We start from the raw sequence: 18,439 nt of genomic DNA on the forward strand, positions 1-18,439 counted from the left end.
TGACCGTGTCATATATAATACGGAAGGGCCGGTATGCCTTATATATTACATGATTGTTACCTTGACAACAAAATACAACATTAAACAGTATAATAATAATTATATATACCCTATTAATATAGGTAACCTCACTGAGGACCATAATTATTAAAGAGGGAACATTGATCAAATTGTGTAGAAAGCTGTTGTCTATAAGTGGTTTGACCAAGATAAGGCCACTCCAAGTGATACTCTGGTTTCTGGTCCACCGCCCGCATCAGATTTTATTCCTGGATTTCTATCTCATTATTGGATTTCTATCTCATTATTTCTACTACGCATGCGCAGAATGGTCCATGTGGTACAAAATAGTGTGATAATGATATTCATTTGCAAAATAATGAGATTCATAAGGTGAAATTGATAATGACATAATGAGAAAAGCCGCCCGCCCGCATGCAATTAGAAAAACTTCAGGACCAGAAACCAGAATGTCACTTGGAGTGGCCTAAACGAACAGAAAGGGATAGGCAACGCCCAGCACTTCCGTTGGATGAGGTGAGTTGCTAAAAAGGGGCGTGTAATGAGCAAAAAGGGGTGTGTGCACAGTAAAGATTTAGTATTATAGCAAGCTGTGCTCTTGAGGAGACACCAGATACACTTAGACATAGGCTATTAATCTTTTAGAGCTGCTTATGCAAAGTGATGAGGAAGTGAGCTCCAAAGGGGGTGTCAGTACTCTCTACAAACCATAATAGGTCTGTTCCCAAGTCCTTCAAATGCCATCTCTTCGATCACACAATACAGATAAAGAATCTTGTGTTCCACTTTCTGATACCTAAACTGTGCCTTAGAGCACTTCAAACTAGATTACCATGTACAGTAAGAGCAGGAGAGGTACGCAAACTTTCTGGACTTCGGACAAACGTTTCATGGTGCTGCTACTACTTCACTGCATTGAGAGCTGGAAAATATGCTTTGTTCCATGCAGTTATACACACTTTAATTCTGTGAAACGTACATGTTATAAAATTATTTCATATTGGAGATAGAGGTACACAAACTGGCAATTTGGTGTTTTTTCACACAAATCAAGCTGAATAAAAGAAAGCTCAGCACTAACATAGCAGCTGTAGCTATCAGTAGTGCTGGGTGTATGTGTGCATGATGCCTGATTGCTTCGAATTTCTCTTTTAGGCCCCCTACGATAAAAATAAGCAGATATAGGGATTATTGTATACTTTCTTGAGCGCAACTCGCCTCCAACCAGAGGGTGCATGTGACATCACACACTGCATTTACCTAGCATCACGTGGGGCGGTGCCTATCCCTTCCTTTCGTTTATCTATGGTTTGACCAAAATAATTATCTCCCAGCATAATTATAATTATGGTTGTTGTGAAGATGTGAGCCTCATTACCATGCAGCTACTTACATGATATTCAGAAAATGTTGCTATACTACACATCTCGTGGCTTTTACCACATTACTATACACCACTATTGACAGCTATTCTGTATGGAGTTATAATTATATAGCTACATGTGTTCCTGGTAACACATACGTGTGTATAGCATATATAAAGCTACTGATATAATAATAGTAACGGCAACGCAAACATAATTATATGCAATGCATGCAGTGTTACCATAATAGAGTTGGTAATAATTATGGTCTTCAATAGTAGTGAGTCACTGCTCCAACTTCTGTCCAATATGATAGAACATATACTCTGTTTGGGGGTAACATGCTCCAATGCACACTTAATTAGGGACCATTTCATATTTTATTTCCCCCTTTGCACATCTAACCGCATGGTGGCCACTCAGGAGAAAGCAATTACTAACACAATCTGTCCAATTTGTTTGTAGTCAAAACATCAATTTGACTGTGTACATAAGCACACCACATCAAGCTGTGAAGGTTACACCACACATGATTACAGTCATTGAGGAAGCACACCACATCAAGCTATGAAGGTTACACCACACATGATTATACAGTCATGAGGAAGCACACCACATCAAGCTGTGAAGGTTACACCACACATGATTACTGTCATGAGGAAGCACACCACATCAAGCTGTGAAGGTTACACCACATGATTGCATGTCATTGAGGTTGCCAACTACTGTCTCTGATCTAGCCACACCAATAAGCTTCAAAATAATCCCTAGCATAATTATGTTCCCACCTAATGTGCAAACAACCACTCTTTTTACAGTCAGGTTGAGGTGGCCACCACTGCATGCATAAACAAATGTCACAGCACTGAGCTCACTACATGCATACCATGTAATGATGTTCACTGGAAAAAGAGTGCATAATTATAGTTGTAGTTGAATACAGTACACACAAGCACTATACACATATAATGTTCTCACACTCTTTGGAATTGTTTCATTTCTGTTTTGAAGTCCAGGTGGAACCTCCGACAGAACTTTGCAAGAAAGAAAAGAATACTGTCCTTTCAAATCTTGGTGTATGTAGGGAGTGCATTGTCGAAATGGGAATGTCATACAAATTTGGTATCATGCAAGTTGTACACACATGCAGAGTAATGGGCAAGGGAAATTTAGCATCATGTGAAAAATACGACACAAATTACGCACAAAGTGAAGCGAGACTATACGTACAAATCGACACTTAATAAAGGGATCGATTAAAACACACAAATAACTCTGGTGGGACTGGAACCAACAACCACGCAGGCCACACTAGTGTGGGTGGTATACTAACCATGAACCTCTTAAACAACACCTGTTTATCACATGTTAGGCTATAAAAAGGGCTATTGAATTGAGGATTGAAAATGTTGGGCACATCACATCACTAACTGAACAATCTCTGGGTGGTTTATAGGAGACCAGTGCTGCTTTAAACAATAGGCCATGGCCACAGAGCCTTTTTATTAACAAACCATTATCCTATGCTCTCTTTCTTCTTTAAACAAATAGAACTGTACCTGCATGGTCACAAAATATGCAGGCCAGTCAAGTATAGACACCTGAAGATGCAGGTATAGTATAATAATTATATAGAACATTGGAATGAGACTATACATGGGAGAACAAGCTGCAACTATTTTTACCTGCTATATAGGCCAGTACAGTATATAAGATAGGGGGACATGAAGCTAATAACAGAGGGCGTCACAGGTAGAAAGATTCTCAGGCTGTTATACGTTGTCATGTGATGTGTTACTGAACAGAATGGAGATGCATATATACCTTGATGCTTTATTGGGTCAAAACAGTCCCACTACTGCAGCGAAAAATCAAAACATCGATTTGCATTGTACAGTCATGTGCATTTGTACATATTGTAATTCAATTTGCTTAGTAGGATGCATTCTGAAGCTCTTGTGGAGGCCTATTAAATGGTATATGCTCAGATGTATAGGACAGACTGAAATCGGCAGAAAAGCAATTCATATAAATATGAGTACAACATTGATGACATGCATAAATATTATTATTGTATCTCATGATGTGCATGGGGCCGGTCTCATTGCTTTTAGCACTTGTATAAAAACAGAATACTCTCAACAGCTGGACATAATTCTCTTTTAGGATTAGTTGAATATAAGCTTGTTGACTATAGCAAAACTAGTGACACAGAAATTGAGAGTGCAGCATCAATTAAACAAGTGAGTTGAAGATTGTGAATATATAGAGCATGCAGTAGATAGAGCATGCAATGTACACAGCTATTTAGCTAATATATGCATTAACATGCCAACAATTTTCATCATACATGAACCTCATGCAGATCGATATGCTGTCTAGAAGTATTCTCGACTGGTTAGTACTGTTACTGACCCTAGCTACTGTTACCAGGAGCGAGCACTATCACATTGCCCCGGTAGATTCAACTGATTTGTGTAATGGATATCGAAATGGAACTTGTTTCACTCTCGAACAGCTTGTTCAAACAGACCTGTTATCTGGTGGAGACAATCTCACCTTGAGCTTTCTACTTGGAGATCATGTGCTAACTGAGCAGTTATTGATTCATAACTTCTCACATGTGCAAATCACCGGCAAAAACACAACTGTAGTTGGATTCCATAGTAGTACGATACTTTTTGTTAGTATTACTCAATTGAGCATTGAAAACTTGAGTTTTGTTGGAGCGAATATGCGACCTCAAAACACTGATCAAAGTTTGATCATCATTGACGATGCCAACAATACCTATATAAAAAACTGCTACTTTATGGACTTTGAATTACTCAATCAGGCGGAAACCCACATAGTTAAGATTGCTAATACTCAAACTGTATCAATTGAGAGCACTCTCTTTATGAACAACACTGGTCGGGCACTGCACATTGAGGCTGATGGTGTGTACATAACAAATAGCGAGTTCAGTAGAAATGATGGAGGAGTTTATATTAAATCAAACAACGTACTGATCAACAACACGGAGTTTAACTGTAACATTGCTGAATACGGAGGAGCAGTAAAAGTGGTATCTAGTACTGTAGTGATCACTCGGTGTAACTTTACAAATAACAAAGCTTCTCAGTATGGTGGAGCCATTCATGTTCACTCAGGTAGTGTGTCCATCTTCAACAGTGAGCTGACAAACAACAGAGCTGACTTTGGTGGAGGGATTGGTGTATTTAACTCAGGTAGTGTGTCTATCTCCAACAGTGAGCTGACAAACAACAATGCTGACTCTGATGGTGGAGCGATTAGTGTTTACTCAGGTAGTGTGTCCATCTCCAACAGCGAGCTGATAACCAACAGTGCTGACCGTCATGGTGGAGCGATTCGTGTTTTCCACTCAGGAAATTTGTCTATCTTCAACAGTGAGCTGACAAACAACAGAGCTGACTACGGTGGAGCGATTAATGTTTACTCAGATAGTGTGTCCATCTCCAACAGTGAGCTGACAAACAACAGTGCTAATTATGGTGGAGCGATTTATGTTTACTCAGATAGTGTGTCCATCTCCAACAGTGAGCTGACAAACAATAGTGCTAATTATGGTGGAGCGATTTATGTTTACTCAGATAGTGTGTCCATCTCCAATTACAGTGAGCTGACAAACAATAGTGCTAATTATGGTGGAGCGATTTATGTTTACTCAGATAGTGTGTCCATCTCCAACAGTGAGCTGACAAACAATAGTGCTAATTATGGTGGAGCGATTTATGTTTACTCAGATAGTGTGTCCATCTCCAACAGTGAGCTGACAAACAATAGTGCTAATTATGGTGGAGCGATTTATATTTACTTAGGTAGTGTGTCCATCTCCAACAGTGAGCTGACAAACAATAGTGCTAATTATGGTGGAGCGATTTATGTTTACTCAGATAGTGTGTCCATCTCCAACAGTGAGCTGACAAACAATAGTGCTAATTATGGTGGAGCGATTTATATTTACTTAGGTAGTGTGTCCATCTCCAACAGTGAGCTGAAAAACAATTTTGCTGATTTTGGTGGAGCAATTGGTGTTGCCTCAGGTAGTGTGTCTCTCTCCAACAGTGAGCTGACAAACAACAGAGCTGACTTTGGTGGAGCAATTGGTGTTGCCTCAGGTAATGCATCCATCTCCAACAGTGAGCTGACAAACAACGTTGCTAACTATAGGGGTGGAGCAATTAGTTTTGGTGCCTCGGGTAGTGTGTTTATCTCCGACATTGAGCTGACATACAACAGTGCTAATGAGGGTGGAGCGATATACATTTTACTATCTTCCAGCTTGATCATCCGAAACACTGACATTACTAATAACATAGGCAGTTTGAACATTCAGCAGTCAAAGGTGATATTCACTGGAATGAATATTGTCAGCAATAACAATGTCCCCATTAACGCTTTCAGTAGTCAAGTCGAGTTTAATGGGCCTACAACAGTCAGTAACAATCGTGGTATGCTTGGAGGAGCCATCAGCGCTGACCAGAGTCAAATGTACATTAACACAGAAGGAGTGATCATCACCAACAACACGGCTACCTTTGGAGGAGGAATATTTCTGAAAGAGAGTAAACTCTTTGTAAATGAGCCAATAAAAATATATCACAACACAGCACAGGATGGTGGAGGGATTTATGCATACTCTAGCAAAGTTGAGTTCCAATCAGTGCAGATGGTAGATGAATATGGTGATCCACTTCCTCCAAATAAACAAAGTGAGATTGCTCACAACATTGCTGAGAATAATGGTGCAGGTATTTATGCAGACTCTTCTACTATAGAACTTAGACAATCATACGTCAACATTTGTTCAAACACAGCAGCCACTAATGGGGGTGGAGTGTATCTCCAGCAGAGCTCGAAACTGTATCTATTAAAAAAGGATAAAGAATTTCAAAGTTCGCCTCAAGATCATTTATATATCAAGTTAACGATTAACAACAACTTGGCTCAGTACGGAGGGGGAATATTTGTGGCAGATGACACACAAAGGAGCGCATGTGGAGGAGGGGTCACAGAAGATAATAATACTCACACCATTTTTGCTGGCTGCTTTATTCAAACAATTCAACTGTATAAGGGGGACAGATATAATAGTCTGAACTATTTCAACACATTTATGAATAATAACACGGCTACCCAGTTAGGAGCAGACATCTACGGAGGTCTGTTGGACAGATGCACAGCAAATCAAAATGCCGAATATCACAATTCTTCAAATGGATTGGAATATATTAGAAAAATCATAGAATTCTCCACCAAATTATCTATATCCACTACACCTATTGAAGTAATTGTTTGCAACAAATCACATATTTATACAAGAAAGGGACACACGTTTAAAATCAGTGTTATGGCTGTTAACAAATTTGGAAATCCAAGAAATGCCATAATTCGCAGTTCTGTTGTCAGTGAGAGTAGATTTGATCGTCTCAAAGAAGGACAGGCAAAACAGAAAGTTAGCATTCAGTGCACAGAATTAGAGTACAATGTATTCTCACGAAACAGCTCTGCTCAAGTGGAGCTCTATGTCGAGAGAAGTCCATACAGCAATTTAAAAATTTCAAGTCAATTTATTAATATTTCATTTCAACCCTGCACATGCCCTATTGGACTCAAGCCAATTCAGTCTGATACTGAGTGCAAGTGTGACTGTGATCCAGACTTGCAACAATACCAGATAATAAACTGTTCTGAGGAAAATGGTACCATAAAGCTGGAAAGTAATAACAACATATGGATAGGAGTCACTAATACCACCATTGGAAGTGGGTATGTTGTTAGTAACTGTACATTTGACTATTGTGTACAAAAACCAGTCATCATCAGTCCAAGTTGCCCTGACGAACAGTGTGCCTACAATCGAAGTGGTGTCTTGTGTGGAGAATGTAAATCAAATTTCAGTTTTGTGTTAGCAACGTCAAACTGTAAAGAATGCTCTGATACTTCCCTTCTTCTACTATTCCCATTTGCGCTGGCTGGCATATTGCTAGTTGCTTTAATTATTGTGCTGAACATCACTATAGCAACTGGAAATATTCATGGCCTCATTTTTTACACCAACATAGTAGCAGCTAATAAAGCAATTTTCTTTCCTAGTTTAAATAATTTTGTAACAGTTTTCGTATCATGGGTGAATCTTGATTTAGGTATTGAGACATGCTTTTACAACGGAATGACCTCTCAAGCAAAAGCGCTCCTTCAACTTGTCTTTCCCACTTACTTGTTTTTTCTAATGTTTCTTATTATCATTTTGAGCAAGTACTTTGACTCATTTTCAAAACTCCTCTCCAACAAGAACCCAGTTGCTGCCCTAGGCACACTCATCTTATTCTCTTATTCCAAGCTCTTGCGGTTTGTAATTGCTGCACTACAATTCACAAAATTGCATTACCCCGACAGTTCAACCAAGATTGTTTGGCTGTATGACAGTAATGTGGAATACTTCACTCCCAAACACGTCCCTCAGTTTTTTGCTGCAGCCATAATCCTCATTGCCGGTGGATCGTTCACCGTGCTGCTGTTCTTTGGGCAATGGTTTCCACGCTGTTCCAAGGTTATGAAGTGGACCAATAACACAAAATACATTGGCTTCATGGATGCATACCATGCTCCATTCACTCCCAAGCATCGCTACTGGGTGGGACTGCTCCTCTTTGCTCTGATTGCTCACAATCTTGTCACTGCCATGGCTCCAAACACTTCTCTACCTGTTCTATCATCTGGATGTATTGCATTTGGACTGATATCATTAAACAACCGTGTGTACAAAAAGCAATTTAATGAATATCTAGAAACAGTATTTCTGCTTAATCTCGGCATTCTATCTATTGGTACTTTATACGTTGCTGAAATACACCAACAGCAAGAAACACTGACCATTGTTTCGATGTCTATAGCTTTTATTCTCTTTGTGACAATCATCAGCTACCATTCCCACCACTTCATACTAAAGAAGACCAAAAAATGGCTCAAGATAAAGGAAGTCGTAAAGAACTGCACAACTGGTGCTGCATACAAAAATAACCGAGAACCTAACAATGCCATGGTAATGCATCAGTTTGCAGCAAATGAAATTGATCACGATGACAATGAACGACTTATAGTTGAGCAAATAGACATTGTGGACACACCACCTTACACTGATGGAGCCATGGAAGAAGCTGACTCTGATCGTTACAACACTCCTCTCATCATCAGACCAGCCACGAGACCTGACCAGCTGAGAGAGCCTGCCCTGGACGTACTAGCCCCCCTCACCGCAGATGACTACAGACCAGCCCCTCTCCCTACAAGAGTCAACCATCGTCCTGTTGTTACACGCACAGAAATAGGCCCCATACGCATTGAAGTGTGAACTGTCTTATTAAGTTAACCGAATACTTTTAGATAAAGTTTTTAGGCATTGTATATAGTCACAACAGTTACTGTCGTTGGCAATTGGAACGATAAATATTTTTGTAGAGATAGCTATTATAATTGCTATATTAAATCTCAATCCACATTATGAGGTCAATTAGGACACATGAAAACAAAGCAGTAATTGCGCTAACAATAAGAGGATTATGGACAATAATCTCTAGCAAAGAAGAGACTGGTCTAGCTCCTGTAAGTTAGTACAAATGAAAAGTTTACTACTGTAGTACATGCTCCTAAAAAATCAGACCTTAACTAGCATAAACTCAAAAAATCAATGCCTAACACATTTGCTACTAAAAATTTACTGTGTATCTCAGAACCTACTAACAGCCTGCACTTCCGCTGGAGCTCAAAAGATGTGCAAGGTAATGAAGTACCGGTACTTGCACAACAAATTTCAGATCTTAACTCAAACATATAAGATAGTTCCATGCCTAACATATTTTCCAATGTACACATATTCTAGCAGCCATTTTGGAACGATGATGTCATATGATGTAACAGGTGGTGGTCCACTGGAAGTGCCAATAGTTAAACTTTCAGTACCTGCACTCAAATTGGTCCAATCACATTTAGTTTAGAAGATATACACAAAAACGTAAAAAAACAAAAGTTCTACTCTCTTTGGTTGTTGCACATTACATGTATATACATTCTGAAATTGGCAAGAAATTGGCATGAAATACGGATTTTTTTATGAGCTAGCTATGCATGTAATAATATAGATGCATACGGAGAACATTAAACAATAATTATCTATTATGATAACGTACATATATATTCTTTTATACGACACTGATCACACAAATGCAGACATTATGAACACTAAAGCCCTCGGCATTCTCATTGGTGCATAATCACTATCCAGTCAACATTAAACGTTTCACTGATTCACTCCGTATCCGCGTGTCAAATATTAATTGCATGCCACAGGTTTCTCACTAATCACTCATACCTTCAGATTGTAGCAGACCACGTGAGCCTTAGCCCCAGTGTCAGGAGAAGGCGAACGTGAATGCAAGGGGTCCTTACCCCCCCCCTCATAGCTGAGTCTTTCAATAACTGAAGAGCCACAAAGTTAGACTGAAAACTGACGCCTGTGACTTTTGTCCCTGGCTGTTGGTATTAAAGAATGTGAATTTACACACAGTGCAAGTGCATATAATCCCAGTGCATTATGCCATATAATGCAGTGCAATATATGGTTGCTATGGTAGTGATGCAACATGCCATATACTGAGCACTGAATTGCTTTGATCTGCCCACTCACTGGGCAACAAGTACATTTTACTGATTCACTCTGTATACTAGTCAATCCATACCACTGATTTCCCACTAATTACTCGCACCTTCAGATAGTAGCAGACCACTATCAAAGAGGTTTCTGGAGCGAGCCTAATATAGTCCCAGTATCAGGGGAGGGGAGACGGGGATGTAGGGGTGACCGGTCCTTACCCCCAACAGCTAGTTGTCAGAGTGGGTATAGAGTCAGGACTGTACCATATTATGGTGACTACTCCTGCAAGATGTACTTGCAAAGCATTATTCATAATTATACGTTGCTATAGAAAGATTTTGCATTGATAGCCAAATTTAGTTGATTATATAGATTTATACCACACTTACGTCACCACAAATTGATCTCATTGGTCAACAGCTGTAGGATATATAGAATATTAGCATACAGCCAGGCATGCACAGTTTTTCAAGTTGTTTTTTAGTTTTTTTATTTGTTTAAGAAAGTAAGCAAAGAGAAAAGAGCCATGCTTGACAGTACTAAGACTCAAAGCGACGGCAGAAACACGGAAGGTGCTCTTCAACAAGATGGCTAAGCTTCCATGGGTCCATGGGCGCGGTTTAGATACAAGAAGAGCTTGCAACTCCAGTAGGGGACGTCGAATGGTCAACGCTTGGACCAAGGAAGCTCTTGAGCATCTGTACGAGTCAACATGTTGTTCAACTAGCTCTTTGACGGCTGCAAAATCCGGCATAGTCTTGTTCTTTTTTGCAGTCTGCATCGTGGATTGAATTGTTGCTAGGGGGAGGTCCTTTTATAGTGCTGCGATCACGTGGTATAAGTCAGATATGCCACACCAACTCGGAGGATATGCACCCTATATATCCTCCGCTACCATGGTTACATACCCCTCGGCTCCGCCTCGGAGTAACCACGGTAGCGGAGGATATATGGGTGCATATCCTCCTCTTAGGTGTGGTATATCCTATACCTAAACACACGAGATCGATTAAATGCCTGCATATTTTAGATTAGAATCACTACTCTACTTATTGGTTATGTAATAAGCGCGCCTCACCAACCTCAGAGCCCCCCTAAAGTTATCTACAAGTTATCTACACCCTTGTTAAACGAACTTTAGGGGTGTGATGTGGGTGGAGCTAGTAGGCGGGCATGTGTGGCCAGGCTGTCTCGAGAACTCTCCCCCTGAGAGCTGTCTTTCACTCTCATCTTGCGACAATACTCTCTCATTTTACTGTCCATGCAGGTATTCCAGGCTGTGAGTGATAAGTGGTGGCTGAGGGGAAAGTGTGAGGGTGGAATTCCAATTTCCCACTCACTTTAATGTTTCAAAAGTCCACCAGGTCTGCAATGCAGTTATTGCTGTCCTATGTAAGTTGTTGCCGATATGCTATAGCATACAGCCTCCATCGCTGGTTAATCTTCATATCGTCCTTTTCTGTCTTCTCCGAGTGGAACGGACATCCAAGTACGACCAGGTCCTTCAGTTGCCTCACTTTTGACCTCAGTGCATCTCGCTCACCCTAGAAAAATATATTTAGTACTAGTCAAATTCACATAATCAAATTCTTACTGGTTATAGTAACCATAATCTTAATTATAGAGTTGGCAATAATAATACTATTATAGTCGTCAATATAGTGTGAGCGACTACGCACTGGTTCCAGTCTGTATTGCTCCAGCTTTTCCGATACGATAGAACACACCCTCCACTTTTATGTTAAATGCACTTTATTCATTTGGAATCATTTCATCTCCCCCTTGGGCATCTAAAAAAGGTGGCCACTCAAGAGAAAAATCCATTTCTGCACATGCAATCTGTACACATTTTGCTGTGTATGAGTGGTTTGTCGAACAGTAGATGTGGTCACAACCATACAATTATGATGTGTTTCTAAACATGCAGGATGCATACATGAAGATGCCTTGATGCTAGCCTCGAGACCAGGCAGTATTTTAATCGGCCTGGTCTCGAGGCTACCTTGATGCTTGGTGATCATAATTATACTTGTACCGTGATGTGCTCTGATACTATGGAATATTATGGATTACAAATGCCATGTATCCTAATTGCAGGAGGGTGTAGATGGGCCACACAATTCTATAGCTAGGGTATATAAAATAATTATGATTGTTAAGGATATAATATTATTATGGTTGCGTTTGTATGTTGTTGTTAGGATAATGGTTGTAATTGCCAAAGCTAATCTACAGGACAAGACATAATCATGCATGGACTTGGCAGCTTGGCAACGGCTTTACAAGGCTATTACTACTAAGAAGCAACAAGTATCGATGATATATCAAGAGTCCATAAAAGGATTTATGTACTCTTGGTGATGTACAAATGGCATACATGTGGTTTTACACGTATAAGTTTTCAACAGGATATTCCGACAGCTGGACCCTTATCCTGGGGAACCACAGGGGAAGTACATACATGCACCGAGTTTATGTACCATAATAGGTCAGACAACAATACAGTACAGATGGCCATGCATGCCATTGTGTGGTTGAACTGGTCAAACTCCCCTAATGCATATGGCATGAGGCAATCACTATAAGACCCATGCTCTTTGACTAGCAAAAGTAGTGAAACAGAAACGAGTGCACATCCATTAAACAGAAACGAGTGCAGCATCCATTAAACAGTGAGTTTAAGAATAATTAATTAATTGTACATAACAATCTTGAGCAGCATAACTATTAGCATACAATCATCCTCATTCATGCATCTCAGATATGCTGTCTAGAAATATTCTCAACTGGTTAGTGCTACTGATCCTAGCTACTGTTACCAGGAGTGAGCACTATCACATTGTGCCAGCGGATTCAACCGACTTGTGTTATGACTATCGAAATAGAACTTGTTTCACTCTCAAGCAGCTTGTTCAAACAGACCTGTTATCTGGTGGAGACAATCTCATCTTAAGCTTTCTACCAGGATATCATGTGCTAACTGAGCAGTTATTGATTTGTAACTTCTCACATGTGACAATCATCGGCCAGAGCACAACTGTAGTTGAATTCCATAGCAACTGTGTGATACGTTTTGTTAGTATTATCAAATTGATTATTGAATGCTTGAGTTTCATTGGAGCGAATGTTGGACCACAAAATAACTGTTTGAGCATTGACTATATCAATGATGTGTACATCAAAGACAGCTACTTTTCAGACATTAAATTATTCAATCAGGTGGAAACCTGTGTTGTTAAGATTGCTAATACTCAAACTGCAAAAATTGAGAGCACTCTCTTTACAAACAACACTGGTCGGGCACTGCACATTGACGCTGATAATGTGTACATAACAAATAGCAAGTTCACTAGGAATGATGGAGGTGCAGTTGAAATTGAATCAAACAATGCATTGATCGACAACACAAAGTTCAGCTACAACAATGCTGTGAGCGGAGGAGCAGTAAAAGTGGTATCTGGTGCTGCAGTGATTGCTTGGTGTAACTTCACAAATAATAAGGTTGGTGGAGCGATAAGTGTTTACTCAAGCAGTGTGTTCATATCCAATAGTGAGCTGACAAACAACAGTGCTATTAACTATGGTGGAGCGATTAGTGTTTACCCAGACAGTAATGTGTCCATTTCCGACAGTGAGCTGACAAATAACAGAGCTGACTCTGGTGGAGCGATTCGTGTTTCTTCAGGTAGTGTGTCCATTTCCAACAGTGAGCTGACAAATAACAAAGCTGACGGTGGTGGAGCGATTCGTATTTCCTCTGGTAGTGTGTCCATCTCCAACAGTGAGCTTTCAAGCAACAGAGCTATCGCTGGTGGAGCGATTAGTGTTTACACAGGTAGTGTGTCAATCTTAGACAGTGAACTGACAAAAAACAGTGCTAATTATTATGGTGGAGCGATTAGTGTTTACTCAGGTAAAGTGTCCATCTCCAACAGTGAACTAACAAAAAACAGTGCGAAAATTGGTGGAGTGATTAGTATTCAAAAAAGCAGTATGTCCATCTTAGACAGTATGCTGACAAACAACAGTGCTAATCTAAGTGGAGCGATCGATATTTCATTAGATTCCAGCTCGATTATCTACAACACTATAATTACTAATAACATACGAGGCAGTTTGAACATTTTGCAGTCAAACGTAACTTTCACTGGAATGAATATTATTGTAAGCAACAATGGCCCCATTTATGCTTTCAATAGTCGAGTCGAGTTTAATGGACCTACAACTCTCATTAATAATCGTGGTGTGTTTGGTGGGGCCATCAATGCTGTTCAGAGTGAAATATACATTAACACAGAAGGAGTAATCATCACCAACAACACAGCCACCTCTGGAGGAGGGATATTTCTGAGAGAGAGTACACTCTTCGTAAATGAGCCAATAAAGATCTATCACAACACAGCACACCAGGATGGTGGAGGGATTTATGGTTATTCTAGCAGAGTGGAGTTTAAATCATCACTGGTAAATGATTATCCACGTCCTCCAAATACACGGAGTGATATCGAGGACAACATTGCTGAGAATGGTGGAGGTATTTATGCAGTAGCTACAACCATTAAACTAACTCGATCACATGTCAACATCGACTCAAACACAGCAACCGCTAGTGGAGGTGGAGTATATCTACAGCAAAGTTCGAAACTGTACATATTAAAAAAAGACTATAATAACATGAAGGCAAAAAATACGTTATTTGTCATGTTAATGATTAACAACAACTTGGCTCAGTACGGAGGGGGGATCTTTGTGGCAGATGACACACAGAGGAGTGCGTGTGGAGGAGGAGTCACAGATGACACTCGTATCATTTTTGCTGAATGCTTTTTTCAAACAATTAAATTGGGTAAATTTAACAACGCAAACTATTTCAACACATTCATGACTAACAACACAGCTACTCAATCAGGAGCAGACATCTACGGAGGCCTACTGGACAGGTGTACAGTAAATCCAAATGCTGAATATAACATTTTTTCAAATGGATCTGACTACATAAATAACATCATAAAAAGCTCCACCGAATTGTCAATATCCTCTAGACCTGTTCAAGTAATGTTTTGCAATAAGGACTACAGTAATATTATTACACAAAAGGGACACATATTTAAAATCAGTGTTGTGGCTGTTGACCAAGTTGGAAATCCAATGAATGCCAAAATTCGAAGCTCTGTTATCACCGAGAGTGGAGTTAGTCGTCTCAAAGAAGGACAAGCAGAACTAAAAGTTGGCAATCAGTGCACAGAATTAGAGTACAATGTATTCTCACAAGACAGCTCTGCTCAAGTGGAGCTCTATGCTGATGGTCCATGCACCAATTTGGGAATTTCAAGACTGTTTATTAATATGTCATTTCAACCCTGTATATGTCCTATTGGACTCAAACCAATTCAGTCCAATACTGAGTGTAAGTGTGACTGTGATCCAGTTTTGCAACGAGGGTATCAGATAACGAACTGTTCTGAGAAAAATGGGACCATAAAGCTGGAAAATAATAACAACATATGGATACAATTCATAAATACCACCAACGGAACAGGGTATGTTATTAGTAACTGTACATTTGACTATTGCGTAGAAAAACCAGTCAACATCGATCTAAGCAACCCCAACGAACAGTGTGCCTATAATCGAAGTGGTGTCTTGTGTGGAGAATGTGAATCAGGACTCAGTCTTGTCTTGGCTACATCAAACTGTAAAAAATGTTCTAATATTTACCTTCTTCTACTAATACCATTTGCGCTGGCTGGCATATTGCTAGTTGCTTTAATTCTCGTGCTCAACATCACTATAGCAACCGGAAACATTCATGGCCTCATATTTTACGCCAACATAGTAGCTGCTAATAGAGCAATTTTCTTTCCTAGTATAAACAACTTTTTAATAGTTTTCGTATCATGGGTTAATCTTGACCTGGGAATTGACACATGCTTTTACGATGGAATGAACTCTCAAGCAAAAGTACTTCTTCAACTTGTCTTTCCCGCTTACTTGTTTCTTTTAATGTTTTTTATTATCATTTTAAGCAAATACTTTGACTCTTTTGCAAAGCTCCTCTCCAACAGGAATCCAGTTGCTGCCCTAGGCACACTCGTCCTACTGTCTTTCTCCAAATTCTTACGGTTTATTGTTGCTGCACTACAAAACAGGGTCTTGCATTATCCTGATGGCTCAACCAAGACTGTTTGGTTGTTTGATGGCAATGTGCAATACTTCACTCCCAGTCACATCCCTCAGTTTGTTGCTGCAGCCATAATCCTCATTGCCGGTGGATTGTTCACTGTACTGCTCTTTTTTGGACAATGGTTTCCACGCTGTTCTAAGATTATGATATGGACCAAAAACACATACTACAATGGTTTCATGGACACATACCATGCTCCATTCACTCCCAAGCATCGCTACTGGGTGGGACTGCTCCTCTTTGCTCTGATTGCTCATAATTTTGTCACTGCCATGGCTCCAAATACGTCTCTTCCTGTGCTATCATCTGGCTGTATTGCATTTGGACTCATATCATTGACCAACCGAGTGCACAAAAAGAAACTTAGTGACTATCTAGAAACATTGTTTCTGCTTAATCTCGGCATTCTATCTTATGGCACTTCCTATATTGTTGAAACACACCAACAGCAAGAAATACTGACCAATGTTTCAATGTCCATAGCTTTCATTCTCTTTGTGACAATCATCAGTTACCATTTCCACCACTTTATAATAAAGAAGACCAAAACATGGCTCAAGATCAAGGAAGTCGTTAAGAACTGGACAACTGGTACTGCATACAAAAAGAATCGAGAACCTAACAATGCCATGGCAATTATGCATCAGTTTGCAGCAAATGAAATCGATGACGATGACAATGAACGACTTTTAGCTGAGCAAATTGACATTGTGGACCCACAACCTTACACTGATGGAGCCATGGAAGAAGCTGACCCTGATCGTTACATGACCCCTCCCATCATCAGACCAGCCACGAGGCCAGACCAGCTGAGAGAGCCTGCCCTGGACGTACTAGCCCCCCTCACCACAGAGGACTACAGACCAGCCCCTCCCCCTCCAAGAGTCAAACATCATCCTGTTGTTACACATACAGAAATCGGCCGTATACGCAATGAAGTGTGAATTGTCCTATTTAGATGAAATGACACAATATGCATGATATTATTATTGTTATATCAAGCTTTACAGTCACAGTGTGAGGTGATGGTATAAAAAGAAAGAAGGGGGGGTGGCTTGGAAAATTGTGACTGACAGACAGGCATCACTAATATGATGTCCCTGAGTATACTAATGGGGACAAATACATAACGGAGACAGATTGTTAACACTAGCTAAGTTCTTGTAAGTTCTAATGCAGTTCTGTTACAGGGACATAGGTAGTGGAAAGTACAGGAAATTTGAGGATCGAAGTGGCTTTCAAAGTGTTCTGTGAAGTGACGAGTTAGATAGACAAAGTAGGTAGGTCAATTAATAGTACGTGGGCAGCGCATTCCAGTAGGTTTAGAGAATAGTAAGCTTTGCATTGTAGTGATTGGTCCATGATTGAAACTTCAGTTGTCAAAACAATTCCCAGATCTCTTTGTTAGGGTCACTGATCTGATTTTGATTAATAACGTAATCTGATTTGATTAATAACGTAATTTGAGGTGTTTGTGCAGGGTTGACTTTTATTTGGGTTAGAGAGACTCCAAATGTTGCACATTAATTTTGTCGTGGTTATAGAGTAAGTTTCCATTGGTTACGCCAGGTAGAGACATTGTTAAGTGCTATTTGTAGGGTATGTTGGCTTTCAGATGAGTCCATATATACGCTGTAGTATCGTAGTGTCATCAGCGAAAAGGTATATACTTGGGTTGGCTATATACATGTCGGTAGGTCATTCACATAGATCACAAACATTAGAGGTCCAAGTACACTTCCCTGTGGTACACCAGGCCTGGATGATGAGTAACGGTTGTTAAAACTAGTAAGGTGGGTACGGCCACTTAGATATGACTTGAACCAGAACCACAGGTCGCCAGTTATACCCATGAGCCAAAGCTTAAATAGTAGTTCCTTGTGGGACACTGAATCGAACGCTTTTCTGATATACTATATCACAAGCAAACTTTAATTGGTCAGCGTTGTTGATTACTGCCGAGAGAAAGGAGAGCATTTGGGATAAACTGGATCTGTTCTTCGGAAAAAAACCAAATTGTTGCTTGTGGACGAATAAAGGTTGTTATAGACATGAGTCATTGGTAGAAGAGATATTGGTAGAAGAGATATTGGCGGTATATAGTTTACTAGGCTTGTGTCTCCTTTCTTGTGTATAGGAACATTTTGTGGTATTTCCAGTCGGAAAGTTTTTTGCTGTAGGCTTTGGTTAAAG

General features: G+C 39.9%; 3 protein-coding genes across 5 annotated transcripts in view; 2 read left to right on the top strand and 1 right to left on the bottom strand.

Moving 5' to 3' along the window:
- LOC135336778 (uncharacterized) overlaps positions 1–18,439 on the bottom strand; it is a 171,751-nt gene that overhangs the window by 96,488 nt on the left and 56,824 nt on the right. The window lies entirely within an intron of this gene.
- LOC135336759 (uncharacterized) lies at positions 253–8,929 on the top strand. 3 transcript variants are annotated; one of them, XM_064532604.1, is made up of 3 exons: positions 253–537; positions 1,851–3,628; positions 3,751–8,929. In XM_064532604.1, exon 3 carries the CDS (start codon positions 3,757–3,759, stop codon positions 8,761–8,763), a length of 5,007 nt encoding a protein of 1,668 aa, XP_064388674.1. In that variant the 5' UTR covers positions 253–537; positions 1,851–3,628; positions 3,751–3,756; the 3' UTR covers positions 8,764–8,929. The 3 variants fall into 3 exon arrangements, with proteins under 3 accessions (XP_064388674.1, XP_064388676.1, XP_064388675.1); XM_064532606.1 differs by having other exon boundaries at positions 1,925–3,628; XM_064532605.1 differs by lacking the exon at positions 253–537 and having other exon boundaries at positions 1,376–3,628.
- Positions 12,595–18,166, top strand: LOC135336762 (uncharacterized). Its single transcript, XM_064532610.1, has 2 exons — positions 12,595–12,734; positions 12,824–18,166. The coding sequence occupies exon 2, from the start codon at positions 12,826–12,828 to the stop codon at positions 17,188–17,190; it is 4,365 nt and encodes a 1,454-aa protein (XP_064388680.1). The 5' UTR covers positions 12,595–12,734; positions 12,824–12,825; the 3' UTR covers positions 17,191–18,166.

Source organism: Halichondria panicea, chromosome 6 (assembly GCF_963675165.1).
Source record: "Halichondria panicea chromosome 6, odHalPani1.1, whole genome shotgun sequence".
Taxonomy (NCBI): Eukaryota; Metazoa; Porifera; class Demospongiae; order Suberitida; family Halichondriidae; genus Halichondria; species Halichondria panicea.